This window comes from Quercus suber, unplaced genomic scaffold (assembly GCF_002906115.3).
Source record: "Quercus suber isolate HL8 unplaced genomic scaffold, Cork oak 2.0 scaffold_273, whole genome shotgun sequence".
In the NCBI taxonomy this organism is placed as follows: Eukaryota; Viridiplantae; Streptophyta; class Magnoliopsida; order Fagales; family Fagaceae; genus Quercus; species Quercus suber.
In genome coordinates this window covers 342,485-360,955 of record NW_027069729.1, presented here as the reverse complement: position 1 = coordinate 360,955, position 18,471 = coordinate 342,485, and the positions used below count along the sequence as shown (strand labels likewise).

At 32.7% G+C, this 18,471-nt stretch overlaps 2 protein-coding genes across 2 annotated transcripts in view; both read left to right on the top strand.

Annotated features, from left to right (window-relative positions):
• LOC136070942 (uncharacterized) overlaps window positions 1-1,420 on the top strand; it is a 5,883-nt gene extending 4,463 nt beyond the window's left edge. Inside the window, exons 2-3 of the mRNA XM_065781614.1 lie at window positions 110-559; window positions 683-1,420. Of these exons, the coding sequence (XP_065637686.1) occupies window positions 110-559; window positions 683-1,420 (1,188 nt within the window). The remainder of the gene's footprint in view (window positions 1-109; window positions 560-682) is intronic.
• A 2,930-nt stretch (window positions 1,421-4,350) lies between these two features.
• Window positions 4,351-8,477, top strand: LOC111988527 (G-box-binding factor 3). The gene is made up of 7 exons (XM_024020326.2): window positions 4,351-4,598; window positions 5,696-5,853; window positions 5,981-6,032; window positions 6,170-6,218; window positions 6,522-6,727; window positions 6,955-7,158; window positions 8,065-8,477. The coding sequence occupies exons 2-7, from the start codon at window positions 5,717-5,719 to the stop codon at window positions 8,194-8,196; spliced, it is 780 nt and encodes a 259-aa protein (XP_023876094.1). The 5' UTR covers window positions 4,351-4,598; window positions 5,696-5,716; the 3' UTR covers window positions 8,197-8,477.
• The last annotated feature ends 9,994 nt before the right edge of the window (window positions 8,478-18,471 follow it).

Here is an 18,471-nt window from a genome sequence, read left to right as displayed (position 1 = left end):
TTTTCACACGCTGCTTGGGTAATAATCCTTCTTTTACTTGGCGGAGTATTATGGCTGCCCAACCTCTTATCAAGTATGGTTTAAGATGGAGAATTGGTAATGGTGATAGTATTCGGATTTGGGTGATAAATGGATGCCCATGCCTTCAACTTTTATGATTTCATCTCCAAGATTGTTTATGCCACAAGATATGAAGGTTAGTGAATTGATAGACAAGGAAGAGGCTGCTTGGAAGGCGGGGGTTGTTGATGCTTTGTTTTTGCCGCATGAAGCAGAAGCCATTAAAGCCATTCCTATAAGTACTAATCTGCCTGAAGACAAACAGATTTGGGCTTGGAGCTCTAATGGAGTTTTTTCTGTGAAAAATGCTTATTGGGTGGCATGTCAAATGTCTCTTGTTCAGTCCATGGAATCATCTTCTGATGGCAGTCAAGATAGAAGCTTTTGGAAGAGAATATGGCAGATCAATGTGCCTCATAAAATAAGGCACTTTGCTTGGAGAGCTTGTAGGGACATTCTTCCTTTGAAAACTAACTTGGTTAAAAGAAATGTTTTGCAGGTTGATATTTGTGATGAATGTAATGTGGAGGCAGAGGACTCTATTCATTTTTTTTGGAGATGTAACCGGGCTAAAGCTATGTGGTCTTCATCAAAACTGAGTTTCCCTAATATTCTTAACTAGCTTAGTTCTTTTAAGGAGATAATGTGGTGCTTGATGATGGATGAAAACTGTGCAGCGGAAAGTATTGAATTGATTGTCACCTGTGCTTGGGCATTGTGGAGTAATAGGAATGAGATTAGACATGGTGGAAAGCGTAAAGATGGAAGGCAGCTTATTCACTGGGCATCAAAATATTTGGTGGAATATCAGTCTGCAATGGAGTTGTTACCGGCTGTTGAGAAACCTGTACAGCAAGTTATGAGTTGGAATCCACCTCCTACACCGTATCTGAAATTTAATGTGGATGGTGCAATATTTCCTGAGTTGCGGTCTGTGGGAATTGGTGTTATTGTAAGGAAATGGGATGGTAGTTTTGTTTCAGCAATGAGCAAGCTTATTAATGCACCGTTGGGGCCTCTTGAAGCGGAATCTAAGGCTGTCGATGTTGGACTACAATTTGCAAAAATGCTTGGAGTTTCTGAATTAATAATTAAGGGAGATTCACTAATAGTCTCTAGGGCATTGAGTCAATCTTCCTCTGTTCCAGCCACAATTGATGCGGTGATTATGGGCATTAGATCTACTATCGTGGAATTTCAAAATGTTAATTTTTCCCATGTAAAACGAAATGCAAATATTCCGGCTCATTTGTTAGCAAAGTATGTCAAAGGCATAGTTCATCAGTGTATTTGGATGGAGAATTGTCCTAGTTTCTTAGAATTAGCAATTCTTCATGATGTAAACTCTACTGTTATTTGATTTAATATAAATTGTGTGTGCTTTCTTATCAAAAAAAAAAAAAAAATTTATGGCACCCCAACCTTACCTTTGCATCCATAACTTGAATTTTGCTTTTCTTACAACTAGTGAAGAATGGGGATTGAAACCCAAGTTATGTACATGAAATGAACTAGATAATCTTATTGAACCAACATGACTCTTGACCATTCAAAACTTAATTAACTTCCTGATGAAAGTGCCAAAAGCCTTCACAAGAGAAATGCATCATAAGCTAACTACAATTACCACTCGGCAACTATCAATTATTTTCTGGGTGTGTATATTTTGATTTTGTTGGGCTTCCTCTGTCATTTAGCCCCAAAAATTTTGGGATTGGTTTTGTTGGGCTCTTTTACCACTTAGCCAAAAAATGGGGGAAAAACAGGGGAAAAAAAAAAGGAAAAAAAAAAGAGGAGAGAGAAAGGAAGATAGACATGTATTTTATACTAATATTGACTATGGAAAAAAAATTAAAGATGCCCTAAAAGCATTGATTTAAGAAATAATCTTAAATTTTTTTATCAGAAAAGAAAAATGTAATTGATTTTTTGAAAACCTTTTATATTTTTCATAAAAGTGGTATCAAATTTTTTCTAAAATAGTCCATTAATAAATACCCTAAGGACACCTAAAAACTGGATTTTGTATCTATTTAATTATTGATGAAATGGTAAAATTCAATTAGCTCTTCCATAAGTAATGAGTTTAGTATAAATTTTCCCTATTTCTTGGTAGGTATTAATGGATTGAAGTCTACCCAGTGATTAACTGCATTGTCAATAGTGAAAAAATCTTAACTCTCAACGAAGTTAATCCATTCACACACACAAGCGCAGACACACATGTAAAGAATTTAATTAAACAATTTTTTTCACAACTCTTAAGATGATTTGCAATGATTGTTTTACCATAGAAGTGATATTAATATTAGTAGTTAGATTGTAATATTACACTACTCAAAACTTAACATTTTAATAAATTATAAAAATCAATAGTGACGTTTTAATACAAAATTCATGAGGGCCCAAAGAAATAGCGTGGTGCACACCGTATATAGATTTGGCAAAATGAATTAGATGATCGGGTTCGGGTATGGCCCGATTGAGTTCATGTCAAAAATTAATTGGAGTAAAATGGATTTCTATTTCTATTTTCTAGGACCCTTAGCTGGTCTTTGACATGTCGGTTCAACCTGAAACTACCCGTAATTTTTTTACATAAACATAGTTTGCAACATCGTTTTTTGCTTTCTATAAATTTTTTTTAAAAAAAAGTTGAATTATATTTAAATCCTTAAGTTTATAGTTTGATAATTAATTCTAATAATCTAGTAGTCTAATAATTCCACAAAAAGAAGAAAAGAATATGCGTATAAATGTTATATATGAACCATAGAATAAAGTGAAATTGCCTATAACGTGAGTGTGCTTTTGGATTAGCATTTTGCTAAAATCTTATTTGTTTATTGTTGTAAATTGGCAAAATTATAGTTATACTTAAAAAAGAAATTAAAAGTTGCACACAAGTAAATAAGTTAAAAAGTTGAAGGGTTAAAATAAAAAAAAAAAAAAAAACTAATCTAAAACAGTAAAACTCATACGATATATACAGTTTTATGAATAAAATTTAACATGTAGCCATAGGTACATTTAAAAAATGTAAATAATTATGAAGAAAATTTATACTGAACACAAGAAAAAGCTACTTAATGTTAGCAATAGATCTAACATTGAAATCATTTATATTTGAGGATTGCTCATCATCAACCAATAAAATCATTAGTATTTTCATCTATTGTATAAAAAAATTAATATAACTTTAGCATACAAAAATATAAATATAAATTGAAAATGAGCCAATTAAAAATTAAGTTTAAAATTTCATAATAAACTAATAAAGACTTGATGAACGAGTTAGGTTGGGTCGTGTGAACTAAAATGGGTTACTAATTATATATATATATATATTACTATTTTTTCATTAGGGTTCGAACAAGCTATTGAGCTAGGATTCGATTTTGTCATGTCTAAAGGCACATAGTGCACTCCCTTCTCCAACTTTTAAAAAGACTAGAGTACAATTTTGACTCTTAAAGTTTTGGAATTATCTTTATTTTGATCTTTTGTGTTTCAAAATTTTCATTTTAACTTTTTATATTTGATTTTGTCTTCAAATTAGTCTTGTCATCCATTTCTATTAGTAATCAGACGGTTAAGTGTCATGTAAGTGTTGTCTATTAATATACGTTATCAGATAACGTCAGATGTCCCAGAATTTAGACTACTAAGTACTAACATAAATGAACAACAAGACCGAATATGAAATCAAAGATAAAAGATTAATATAAAATGGGTAAAATACTATTTTGGTCCTTAAACTTGACCAAAAATTTGTTTTTCATCTTTAAACTTTAAAATGTTTTTTTTTTTTTTTCATTTTTAAACTATTGAAAATGTTTCACTTTCAGTCCTTAAACTAAAAAAAATATATATATCCCTAAATTATTGAATTTTTTTTTGTCTTTAAATTATTGAAAAGAATAAAATATTTATAATAAAAAAAAAAAGCTTTTTACAAAGTTTAAGGATGAAAATAAGATAAGTGTTACGAGTTCATAGTATTTTCATAACGCTTAAACAACAAATCTTAGCCAAATTACTTTTTTGGCTACTATTAACAACCAATAAAAACTTGACACCTAAAATTTGTTACGAAAATATTGTGAAAACAACCTTAAATAAAAGTTCAATTTTTTTAATCCTATAAAATTAAAATAAAATAATCCCATAACAAGAAACACCGGTGACCACTTTCTCAAAAAAAAAAAAAAAAAAAAAAAAAAAAAAAAAAAAAAAGGAGAAACACCGGTGACCGGTCCCACATAAAAAAAAAAAACTCACAAAATATTCAGAGATAATCACACATATACAGAGTACAGACATACCATCCATCCAGCTCCAGATCGGCAGATCCAGATTCATTCCACATGCACCCCGCGTGACCTGTCCCTTTCTCTCTCTCTCTCATCAAAACCCTTTCCCTCCAATTCCCATCAATTCCATTACAAATCAACAACAAACCTACCTAGGTTTAGCTTTCTCTCTGTCTTTCTTCCAATTTTCCCTGCTATTCGTATTTTAACCTTTCAACCTTTCCGGTACGTTTTCTTTTCCTTTTTTTTTTTTTCCCCATAGATTATACATATATATCGGTTTGGTATGTTCAATTATCGAATAGCCTCTAAAAAATGGTACTTTGTTATGTAAAATTTGTTAATTAATTAATTAATTAATTAATGCTCCTCCTTAAAAAAAAAAAATTTTTGAATTATTTGAGAACAGTGAAAAGAAATTGATGAAATGAAAAGGGTTTGATTTTGCTCATTATTTTGGTCTGGACTGAAACGAATAGGCTGCGTGTGTAATTTACTAATTTAAATAAAAAATAGAAAAAAAAAAATGTAGGGTTTGGTGTAAAATGTGTAAATCTTGTAAATTTTAAATAATAAAAAAAATTCTTGATAAAAGGTTAGAAATTTATTTATTATTAATAGAAAATTACATGGGTACATCAGAAGCAATCTAAATCTTGTAAATTTTGAATCATATATGAATATTAAGTTTGCAAATTGGAGTTTGGTAATCACTTGAACATGTTTTATTTTGTTTACTGTTGCATAATACTTGTCTTCTAATATGTTTGGGTAAATAGGCCTCAATCAATCCCAAAGAATTATTCATAAGGTTCATCTCGATTGGTCCAATGAAATTCAAAGTGTCCGAACCATCTTAAAGGATGAAGCTATTACTTTAGCTGACCGGGGTCTGGATTTTCTGGCTTAAGAATCAAGAGGGGAAAAAAGGGGTTGTCCATGGTTGAACTCTTACAATCTAAATACTGATTTTTTCTTTTTCCTTGTTTACACTGTAAATGACAATTGTTCCTTGTCATTAAAAATTCCCAAATCATGAACATTTTGTTTATTTCCTTTTTAGGTTTTTATCATGTTTGAAATATAATGGAAGAGTTGATTTTAAAATTTTGGCTGCCTCCTTTATTGATGTCAATATAACTGGGCATTGTTGAAAGCATGTGTGTGTGTGTGTGTGTGTGTGTTTTAATAGTTTATTTATTTATATAAAAAAGTAGCATTTTCACCTAGGAGGAAGGGTGGGGGTTAAAGAAAGCACTTTGTTATACCCATGTTAGTTGTGAATAGAAAGTGAATCTTAACAAACTGTCACTAAGGTGCAGGTGGCAACTCCAATCACAGAAATGCCTTTCAAGTCATCAGACAATTTAGATCAAAGCTTAAAAAAGAAGTTAAAAAGATTGGATGGACTTGAAGTATCATTTGGAACTGATACCGTTGCAGGTGATGCTGGAGGCTTCATCCATGAGGCATCGCAGAGGTTGATGGACTACCTTTGGAATTATTCTTTGCCTTTATATGTTTATTCATTTTTTGGGGGAGGGGGGGTTGTGTGCTCTTTCTGCACAGGCAATGAAATAAACTCAAAATTTTTTGATTGATTGCAGTTTGGTACATGGAACAGATGGTTCGGAAGATGAAAATGCTGGAAACACTGGAGTAAGGATTCCATTTCCTAAATCTGCTTATTTGTTCATCTCTCTCTCTCTCTCTCTCTTCCCTTTATATCCTTTATGTTGATGAAGACACAACATCAAACTATGATCTTCAAATAATTTAGATTTTTTTTTTAATAGGCATGCCAAGCTCAGAGGATTAATGATTCTGAGAGAGCGCTATCTACTGGTAATAATAAGTTTTAAGAGATGGGTTTTATTCTTTGTTCACAGTTTAAATATGGTTTATCCTTTGACTAGAGAGGCGAGTTTCGTTTTAAAGGGATTAATGCCTCTCGTGGCATCCATTTTGAAATTAAATGTTCAACTTAATTCTCCTCCCCCTTTTTTTTTCTACCAATTTTGATTCAAAAAGGTTATAGTATATCTCATAGTCTCTGGTTGGTTTAAAGACTGATGAGTCCTATTACTGGTCTTTAAGTAATTCGAAATCATTTAATACTAACTAATTTATTACTTATCTGGGCAATAGATGACAACAAGAAAGTCGATACTCAGGTTGGTCCTTCAAGTGAAGAGAAAGGAAATGGAAGAACCGCTAGAGTGTCTGAGGATGCTCCTGCCCCTGCTAAAGTTGCAGAATTCTCCATTGGATTACCGAATGAGATAATAGAACCTAGTGCTGTGTCTGTTGTTTCCTCAGTTGGTACAGGGTTGGCTTTTGAAGGTTTCATCCTAGTACAGAAATATCTCTACCTCTGGGCTCAAATTTTATGTCTTTCTACTTCAATATGTACGCTAACAAGATGAGCATTAAAGTTTTTTACCTTGATTCTATTGCTTAATCATTGTTCTATTGCTGAGTTTGAGTTTTATCTGAATTGGAATGTGAGACAACTCTAAGAGAATGGAAAGATGTGTTCTTGTAAATTCTCACTGTTCATTCTGAATTTTTTTCCCCTCAGGATGAAAGGCAGCTGAAACGGGAGAGACGAAAACAGGCTAACAGAGAATCTGCTAGGAAATCTAGGTTGAAGAAGCAGGCTGAAGTGGATGAACTTTTGAGGAGATATGAATCCTTGAATGCGGAGAATACGGCCCTTAAATTTGAATTGGATCAGCTGAAAGAGGATTCTGAAAAAATGAGGATTGAAAATGCTGCATTAATGGTAATCTCATAAAGTCTGTTCGTTTCTTTCTCGAGTGCTTGCACTTTGATTTTAAGAAACTTGTTACTTTGTGCCAACTTGCCACAGTTTTTGGTACTTGGTATTTATATTTACTTATTCATTAATGCTTGGATTCTATGAGGTAATAAATAATAATGTCTGGGATCAAACTATCAGTTGGCACCAATAGTTGCGTGACTTCAGTTCATGGCTGTGGTTGGGGGTGGACTGGGATCTAGGGTAATCCTGTACTCAATTGAGCGAAATATGGCTCATGAGTCTTGAGCCATTGACTTGGTTGAAGTTATAATTCTTGATGCATGTTTGGTATACCAATGAATTTTGCTCAAATGACTCCTTCCCCTTTAAGCACATGGTAGAGGATGTGGTCATGGGTTCAAGATCCATTATGTGCCTATGCTTCTTACCAATAAAAATAATGTTGGAGTTTTGGTAACTATGGTTATATTTCATCCAAAAGTGAGAAATCTTCTTCATATGCGGACTAAGGGCCTTAATTTCTACTATGTCTGGGTTTTCTGTTGCTGACAGAGACAACTCTATTGTGATTGGAATGGCATATTTGCTGAGTTTAAACAAGACATCACTACACTGAAGCAGCATTTTAGTCAATTTAGATTGACAGGATAACAAAGATAATGACATAGAAATTTACGATTGAGGATGTGGATGTTTCTTTAGTAATGAATATGTTTAGATTGGTTTGTTTGCTTTGCTATTTGGTTTGTTTGAACATGGGAAATCAGGGAATCTGGTTCTATGTCGCATAATTTACGTTTGCTGGTATCCTAAACCTGTATTTGAATATTTACAGATTATCTCCCTTGAGCAAAGCTGATTTTGTATTCATTTTTAGCTGGAGCTTACACGTCTTTGATTTTGCAGGATAAGCTAAAAAATACACAGGTGGAGCAGCAAGAAGACATTATTTCTGTTAAAATTGAAGCTGATTTGGCCCAACCAAAAAATTCTGAGAATGTTCCCAACAATCGTTCTGTGACTGGGAATGTGCAATAGGAATGTGAAACCCCCGAAAAGACTCTGAAACCAAGCATCATCTATTAGAAACGAGGTCTAGAGCCGATGCTGTTGCTGATGGATGACCATGAAGTTGGTGTGATATTCAGCATATAGTCTATATGTTATTTTAAGTTAATTATGTGGTTTTCACAAAACATGGAAAGCCCAGTTTACTCTAAATGATTTACACTTTTACAATAGGCAGCTAGTATATAAGCAACAACCTAGCTAGGAGGGACAAAAGCTCTAATGGTGATTTCTAATGCCCATTTTTTGCAGGTTGCTTTAATTTTTGACATTTTGGCAAATGGTTTTTGATGCAGATTTTTCTTTTTGGTGTTTTTTTTTTTTGGGGGGGGGGGGGGGGGGGTTGGTGTTGTTTCATTTGAATTGTAATTGAAAAGATGGAAGTGCTAAGATATAGAGCCATTGAATACTTCAGGCATAAATACGTTTTTCACATCTTCACCTTATATCCATTTTGGTCCATACTTTTTTATTTTACCGCTTTGAGTCCCTAAATTGAAAAAAGTGGTCTTGTTTTGATCTTGCCAATTATTTCACTAATGTAAATGGCCTATGTGGCAACGAAGTGCATAGTTGACACTAAATGTTGACGACTGACGTGGTCATTAAAATAATATTTTTAAAAAATGGGCATTTAAAATATTACATCAGCATTTAAATTAAGTTCCAAACTTTAGCCAATAGATAGAAAGAGACAATTTGTTGTCAAAAAAAAAAAAAAATTAAGGAATCTTTTATGCTATGTTTGGAAGTTTGGAGGGAGAAGAGAGTAGAGTAGTAGGGAGGAGAGTAGAGAGTAATGATTATCTTTCATTTTGTTTAGATTTTTTAAAATTAGGGGGGGTGGGGGAGAACAATTAGCCTTTATATAGTTTGTAATTTTGTTAATATGGTAAAAGTAAATTTGGTAATTCATTTGGTCAAGCATTTTTATGTTTTACTCTCTTTTCAAAATTTTTCCAATTTGGAGGAATTAAAAATAAGGAGTTAGAAGTAGTTAGAACCCTTCCAAACTCATCAAAATCTCTCCCCTTCCTCTTTTAAAAAAAATATTCAAATAAGATAATTTAACTTACTCTCCCTCTCTTTACTTTAATCTCCTTTATTCCCTTCCATCCAAACAAGCTATTAATGTCAGATAAAAAAATGACGTAAGTGGTGGACTTAAATAAGAACTATTTTAAGTTTGCTAACTTAATTATTGTAAAAAATTGTTGTATACGTAGCTCTTTTATATATTATAATAATAATAATAATAATAATAAAACCCCTTTAAAACTACCTGACATAGTGAATGTTCTTGGCTTACCTGGTAATTGATTTTGGCAATGAGGTCAATTGATTGCAATCACCCCTTGTAGGGATAAGGGCCCAAAATTATGTATTGGGCCTTAGGCCTTATCTGAGGACGTAGTAATGTTCGATGAGAGATAAATAGTTATGAGAGATTCCAATTTAAAGTCTCATAAATAAGAAAGGGGGTAGAAGGCGGTCCGAGAAGGAATTCATCCTTGGCTATGACAAATATGGCTCAGATATATATTCCAACGGTGAATGTGACCTTCATAGAAGTTCCAGTGATAGGGACATACCTCACGAACATACGAGAAGGAAGGGAAACCAAAAATATCTAAAGGAAAACTACTACCATCGCATTAAATGTACTGCAACTACTTTTCTGGCTGCATTTATGTGGAGAAGACTCTTGAACAGTGTTGTCTAGGCTACTATGACTCATAGAAAGCCAGAGAGGGTGTCTGATGGAATAGACACTCGAGTAAGGGCTCAAATGATCAACAAGTGTAGGGTTGAGATGGCCCGTAGGGAGATATATAATGTAAGAGACCCTCCATGAGAGGGGGATCAAAAAAATAGAGAGAGAAGACTGTAGCAATCAATGTTATACTTGTAAACAGTTTAATCAATTTATATGGAGAATTATCTCTTCGGACAGTGAAATTCAGTTTGTTATATGTTCCTTGTTCTTGCTTGATCATCTCCTGAATCCATATTTGCCGTTTTTTAATTCATTAGGGCCTAGTTCTTTGACCCACTCTCTACAAATTTATTGTACTGGGCTCATTGGGCCAACATCCCTTATCTTTTGGGATTAGACTGTAAAACGTGACCTTACATCCCTTATTGGCCCATTTCTTCCATCATCGTCAACATAAACCAGTTGTGTTGTTCCTTTCATTTTTGCTCATTTTATAATATTGTAAAGAATGCCAATTGAGTTGTCCATGGCCACTGGCTCATTTTTGTAATTGTTTTGGTAGCACTATAAATGAATCAAGTCATTCATAAACAGTTTAGGTTTGACTTGATCAAAAGCTCGTTTTTCTTTGTTTGTATAAATAAACCAAACTTGAATCTTAGTTTTAAGCTTGTTTAATAAATGAGTTATGCCCAATAAAAAAATAAAAAATAAATAAAGTTCATGAACGTGTTTGTGAACGTTAATAAGTCTCAATAAAATAAAATAAAAGTTAAGCCTAAGCTCATTTATAGGCTTGATAATAAGCTTGATATGAGCTTGAAAATGAAACTCATATCTTATTAAGACTTTAAGTTTAGGATTTAGGAACACTTGTCCAAACCAAATAAGCTTGATAATAAATTTGATATAGGCTTGATAAAGTACTTGTGTTGGATCTCAAGTACAAAAACTTTCTATAGCTCGAGTTTGAGCATGATATTAATCTCGAACTTGGCTTGGCTAATGAATCAAGCCGAGCTTAAGATTTTAGAATTTTTGATAAGCTTGAACTCAAACATCATTTATAGCCAGAGCTACATGTACTCCATTTGAACCCTCTACTTGAAAATACACACACACACACACACACATATATTGGTACAATTTTAATTTACCATTAAAACCATTTTTGCACACCTTGGTCACAGATCAACCTATCCCAAAACAAAACAACAACATAAATCAGCCTATACCAGAACCAAATAACAACAAAAATCACAAATCTCTCTCTCTCTCTCTCTCGACCATTTTATTTTATTAAGTTCGTATAACATTATTTTTTTTATGCCCCTATCATTATCTATTTGTCATTGTTTTTATGAAAATATTTTAAACTAAATAATAAAACTCAACCCACCTACACTATATTAATTATTAACTCACACAACCACACTCATTCATACATAAATAATATACTAGGTGTCTATCATACCAATCAAATACTTGAACAGTCACTAGCTTTACTTTTTTGTTTTGTCTTGTATCACTAACTTTATAATAAAAAGTTATTATAATATGGTAATAGTACACACACATATAACAAAACCTCTGTACTTTCTAATAATTATGAAAGCTCGAAATTTGTGTTAAAACACAAGAGCTTGTTTAGACCCCTAATTAAAAATTAAAACTAGATTGCTTTTACTCAAACTTATCTAAGTGCGGAAACAAGAGTAAATGAAGCACAATTAACCAATACTACTCCAGTGCATAAACATAAACAAGAAACAATAAAAGTAAAGCACAAGAGTAAGGGAAGAGAGATGCAAACACAAGATAACACGTCGATGTGTTATCAAAGAGGAAACTAAAGAACTCGGCGAAAAATCTCTCCGCCGCCCTCCAAGCGGTAAATCAATCCACTAGACAATAAGTTGTGATACATGAATAGTAAGAGACCCTTCAAGCCTACTCTACCCAATGTACCTAAGCCCTCCAAGCTTTTACTCCAACAAAACTTCTCAGAACAATGTCTTGTCTAGCTTTCCGGGTCCTGCAATACGCCCGATTGTATCCACCAAGCCTCACCAGCTTCTTTTGGCAAATCCCCAAAACTTCTCAAACTCTAAAACACTCTCTACACTCTGAATAGGTGTTGGTTGTGTTTGTGTACAAATCTTCTTTCAAGGTATGACAATTGGAGAGGGAAGGAGAAGAGGCTAGAATAATTTCTCACTAAGAATGAGTAGCTCTTTCTCTAAAAGATGGGTGTGTGTGTTGTTGAAAACATATCTAGGGTTTTTCTCTCTAAATGACCTCTTTTACATTTGTGGGTAATGAGAGTATATATAGTATGAGTAAAGGGTAAGAAAGTCACACTTAAAAATCCTCTAGGTAGAATGTTTCGCGACTACCTCGCGGGAAGACCTTACCCGCGAGACACTCGCGAAACTGACAGTCTGGCATGACTCTTCAGCTTCTAGTCATGTGCTTCTCATGAAGCTACTTCATGGGTTAGCTTCTCACAACCTTCTTGCGAAATCCACTTGATCTTCAATTAAACTTGAGTCTTCACCAACTTAATACTAAACCCAATACAATAAAATCCCACAAAATACAAGAAACAAAATTAAAGCAAATACAACACTTTTTGTCATTGAATAAAGCTAACATAAAACATAGTTGTAAATCACAATTTTACAAATTAAATTATGTAAAGTTATACTATATTTTTAATAGACATGAACACATTCACACACATCACAATTCACACAAATAATAATGCACATATTACACACACACACACACACACACATATATAAATTTAAAATAAAGAGATAGACACTTATAACTAGAAAATACCCACTCTTTACTCTTAAAGTCAAAGATGCTGAGATAGTAAGATAGAGTAGAGAGATAAGTTGAGATTCATTAATTGATAACGAACTATCATGTACCAATTTTAAAATATGAAAATTGTAAAACTTCATATGCTGGCAATTTTTTTTTTTTTTTTTTTGTCTATAACTCCTTACAATCAAGTTCTTTTTTTATTATTAAATTTTATTTAATTTAAGTTTCTTAATGACACTCATGAAGAAAATTCTTAGAGCCACCATTGTTTATAGGCTCGATTCAAACTCAAATGGAGCTTGAACATTTTACATTAATTGTTGAGTCAAACTTGAATACTCATTACTCAATCAAAAACTGGTAAAGCCTCTGATGGTTGAATAAAAGATCTGGGGTTCAATCTCGCCTACACCAAAAACCGATTGGTGTCTTAGTCTAATGATAAAAAGCTATTATCAAGAGCAGACACCTATAGACACCGCATGCATTGCGCCCACAACGCCATAGGTTGAAATTCTCTAAAAAAAAAATGTTCAACTCATTTACAGCCCTAGTTTTGGGGCCCTTCCCATCTCCAATTTTTCTACCCATATCTTGGAGGTAGAGATGGATGAATGATGCGAATCTCAATCGACACGCTTTGAGACCCAACAAAAATATTGGAATACTCACCCAAGAAAACTAAAATTCAGATTTTTGATAGAAACCCTGACCCAACATTTATAATCGAAACGCGAACCAAAGTGTAACACCTTGACCCAATGATTATAATTGAATCACGAACCAAAGGTATAAAGTTTGAATGCCACAAGGAAGAATCCTTGATAAGTTCACAGTTCTTGAAGAACCAAAAGAAGAGCAAAGCCTCACCTTTTTTGATTTTTATTAATAATATCTGAAAAACGTTTACAGACTTGGGGCCTATTTAAGGGCTCTATAAAACTTGACAGACAAGAAAATATATTCAAAATAACTCCTAATTGATACCTAACCATATCAGGAATCAAATTTGACCTAAAAAGCGTTAAATGCAACTAAAAACAAGGAAATAAATCACCTAAACCTAAAATAACGTTTTTTACATAAAAATACCAAAAATAATAAATTACAATAATTAAATAGTAAATTGTGTCGTACATCAGACCCCCCCACTTGAATCAAACTTGTCCTCGAGTTCATCTTTGAAATCTGAAATCTTCCGCTCCAAATAAATAAATACTTCGAATGCATTAATAACTTGATCCGGTTCTGAAACTTGAATCATTCATAAAGTGTAGCGTAAAATTTCTTCTCATCTACTTTCAATTTATTTGCAACATCAATCAACAAAGGGTTGATAATAAAATTAAAATTTTCTACTCCAAAAAAATCAACATATTGTATAGTCATCTTCAACAAATCACTTGAGACTTGAGGATTGTGAGTTGTGGACTCATCCTTATATTTGACCTCAATTGAATCTTCCACAATGTTTTTAATAATTACCATCTCTCTTTTTTTTTCACTTTTTTTTTTTGGTAGCTAGGTGTACGATTTTAACCTAGTGCACGTCACAAAATAAGAACAATGAATAAAGAACACAAAAGGAACAAGATAGGATGGTAACAGGAAACGAAAGATAAAGGGATAGAAAACTGATTTTAGAACCTGTGCTCTGATACCAAATGATACGAACCTCAATCGACACGCTTTGAGACCCAACAAAAATATTGGAATACTTGCCCAAGAAAACTAAAATTCAAGATTTTTGATAGAAACCCTGACCCAATGTTTATAACCGAAACGCGAACCAAAGATAGTTCTTCCTTCTTCTTCTCCTTCCTCAAACATCCAAACCCATTTCTCAAAATCCCAAACCCAAAAATCACGATCTCGACACCAGAGCGGCTTAGGTTTGTTGTTCTCAGCACCAAAGGTCTGTTTTCTATGTATTCTGGTTTGGTTTGTCTCTTGATTCGTTTTTTGTGTTTCCTGGGTTGGTCTGTTAGTGTTTTCTGGGTTGATGGTTTCGGTTTTTTTCTTTTCTGGTTAGTATGTTTGTGTTTTTTGGATTGCTGTTTTGTTTTCTTCTAGGTTTCTATTTTCTGCGTTGGTCTATGTTGAGTTTTCTAGGTTGCTACATTCTGTGATTTCTGGGTTAGCGCTAGGGGTGTCCAACTAGACCCGTCAACCGACCCACCCACCCAACCAAGCTGACCCGGCCCGAGAACCGATCAACCTAACGCCGACAATGGTCAGCGGTGGATCTCCGATCCCAAAACCTGAGACCGACGATTCAGTTTATGGGTTAGAGCATGGAAAACCGATTTTCAACCGACCTGACTGGTAAACCCACCGGAAATAGCTTTCTCTGCCTATTGAAGTAGTTCGCCGGTCTGATTTTGTTCGATCTATCGCTTTGAGGCCGAGAACCTTTAGCAAAAGGGGGAAAAAATCAACAAGATTGTGAATCTTCACCGATCTGATTGAAGGTATTTGGGTTTGATTCAAGGTTCTTGGCCTCTGTCGCTTTTGAGATCAGGCCTGATCTAGTTGAGATCTGTTGAGATCTCTTCAAGATTCGGCCTAATCTCGTTGAGATCTGCCAAGATCTCTTCAAAATCCGGTCAATCTAGCAAAAATAAGCATTCGCATAGTCCGAGCCCAACCGGAAAATGACGACGTTCGACCACCCGAACCGTTGCCTCCGGCAGGTCAGCAGCAAGTCCAGGTTTAGAAGACTCGAAGTGATCAGGTCGGTTCCGGGTTGGGCACAAACCCAGCCCAGACTGACCCGTGGACAGGTCTAGTTGGTGCGTTCTGCGTTTTCTGGAGGGAAGAGACTCAAGTTCCACGTGGATTTTTTTAATCCACCTCAGCTACGCACCTGATGGAAATCGAGTCTTTGAGACTCGATTTGCTACAATGAACTCGAGTCTAAAAGACTCGAGATGTTAGTTTCCTAAATAGTTTGGAAATTGTGCTAACTACCAAAATTGTTTGAAAATTGGTGTTATTTTGAAGAAAAAAAATCCTATTTGTTGTGGTTAATACGCTTATCCAATCCAATTTAAATATGTAGCCATACAATGACTTTAATAGAATTTTTATTTAGAAAATGATAATTTTTTGATAGTTATAGGTTAATGAAAAGCATTTTTATCTATACTATTATTTAAGGGGCTTTTCCTATTTGGATTCCTTATTTTTTTGTTCAAAAATTCTCCTACATCTCTATGTTTAAGTAGAGACAAAACTAAAGGATAATCTGGTAAAAATACAACTCTTACTCCCACTAAAACATTGCCTAAAAAATGGGGCCACTTTTTTGTTGATTTTCAAATTGCTTTATCTACTTATAAATTAGATTCTCAAAATAAAAATTATATATATATATACTAGCCTCTGAGCACGCACATCTTTTTTGTTTTGGGTAAGGGTTAATTTAGAGCATCTATTATAATTTTGGATCGCTACATTTTCCAATTTCAAAAAAAATCTAGGGGTGTGATGAGTATTATGTGTGGTGAAATAATATTTCATCACACCCCTAGTTTTTTTTTTTGAAATTGGAAAATGTAGCGATCCAAAATTATAATAGCTGCTCTAAATTATCTACTTATAAATTAGATTCTCAAAATAAAAATTATATATATATATATATACTAGCCTCTGAGCACGCGCTGAGCTAGTTTTTGTTTTTGTTTTTGTTTTTTGTTTTTTGTTTTTTTTTTTTTTTAAATCCTAAAAGGTAGCCACTTAGTCATAACATGTAGCCATTAAGTATGCATCCATAACAAAAGTTTCAAATGTCTAAAAAAAATTAAATAGTTTTAATTTAAATAATTTAATAAGATTGTGATTATGGGAAGTCTCTCACGCAAGCAATGATTTCATTTAATTTTTAAAATGTATTTTCTTGAAAAAAATGAAAAGAAGTTGTAGTGAAAGGCATGAAAATTGTTAGGGATAATTAATTAATTTCATATGGAAGAGATGTGATTGAGAAAAATAAAGCTAAACTGTACATTAATATTTCAAAAAACAATAAATTGAATCCAACATATAATTACACAAATTGATAAATATAGGCATAGGTAGGATAAATAGTTCTTATATACAAAAAGGAGTCATTAACAACCACTTGATAGATGACCACCACTTTATGTGAGCTTGGAATCATACAATAATTTTTGTAAAGTGTCTCACCCAAACTCATCCAATGTGCCCACTATGCAATTCAACAAAATTGTTGATATGTCACCCTAAAAAAAAGACCAAAAAAAAAAAAAATAGAGCAAGGATTAAATATAACTACTTTCTCTAAGTAATCTATAACATATTAATTATATTGCAATCTTATCCAAATTGAATAGTTTGTCAAATTTAATACTATTTTTTTCATTGATTAAGATTGCAATATAATGAATATGTTCATCTTTTTTGGTTAATAGTAGAGTAACACAGTTTAATACTTATCCAAATTGCACAGTTATTAATAAATAAATAAAAAAAGTTTTACGTGTGATAATATTGCAATCAAAGTTCTACATATTGCAATATTGTATTCAAAGAAAAGCAATAAATATTCCATATGTTCATCTTTTTTGGTTAATAGTAGAGTAACACAGTTTAATACTTATCCAAATTGCACAGTTATTTTTTTTTTAAAAAGTTTTACTTACGGTAATATTGTAATCAATTTTTTTTTTAATAAGCAAAGTTCTACATACTGCAATATTGTATTCAAAGAAAAGCAATAAATATTCCATTTATTTAAGGTAATGAGTTAGCCTTAATGAACAAATCCATATCATACAGAAAAAAGAAAAAAAAAAAAAGATAATGATAAGGAAATATGAAAATAAAGAAAAACACTTCAAAGTCATTATAATTAGAATAAGGATTAACAAAAGTAACCTTGAATAAGGATTAACAAAACTAACCTACCCAAATTCAACAAAAACCATCTACAAAATGCGTAATCCTCATCAAATTTTACAAATGGTCAGTGATGGTGATTAAAAAAAAAAAGTGTTAGAAGAATGTTTATTTTTTTTATTAAAAAAAGAAAAAAGAAATGAGCCATGTACATTAAGATACCGTTGAGTTTATGTTTATATTTAAGTTTATGTTTATGTTTTAATTTTTTTAAAGAAAATTATTGAGTAATAAATACTAATTAATTTCAAATTGGTATTTTAATAGTTTGATGTTACCTAAAAAATTAAATTCTTTGTAGTCTAAGTTGAATATAAGTTTTAAAAGTCGAAAATAGATTTAACACATACAAATAAATCTAATTATTAGTTATTATAAAAATATTATATGGGTGCATTGACTCTAGTATAATATTGAATTAATATTATGATGATTATGATAGATTGAACACTAGTAAACATTGAATTAATATTATGATTATGATAGATCCAGTGCACTTGTCTAATATAATCTTAATTAGGTTTAATAGATTTTATCCAATTTCTTATATTAGACAAGGGCATTGGCACCCAACCTAGTGGGTGATAGCCACACATGACCACCTGTAACAAACAAGAAAAACATTCAAGATTCAAGAATCTCATTCTCTATCCCACACGTATCAGATTCTCCATACTATATATACACACTCCATGACTAATCCACCTCTTCATCAACAAGCACAGCCTCTCTCTCTCTCTTTGACTCAAAAACTGACCAAATTTACCATCATC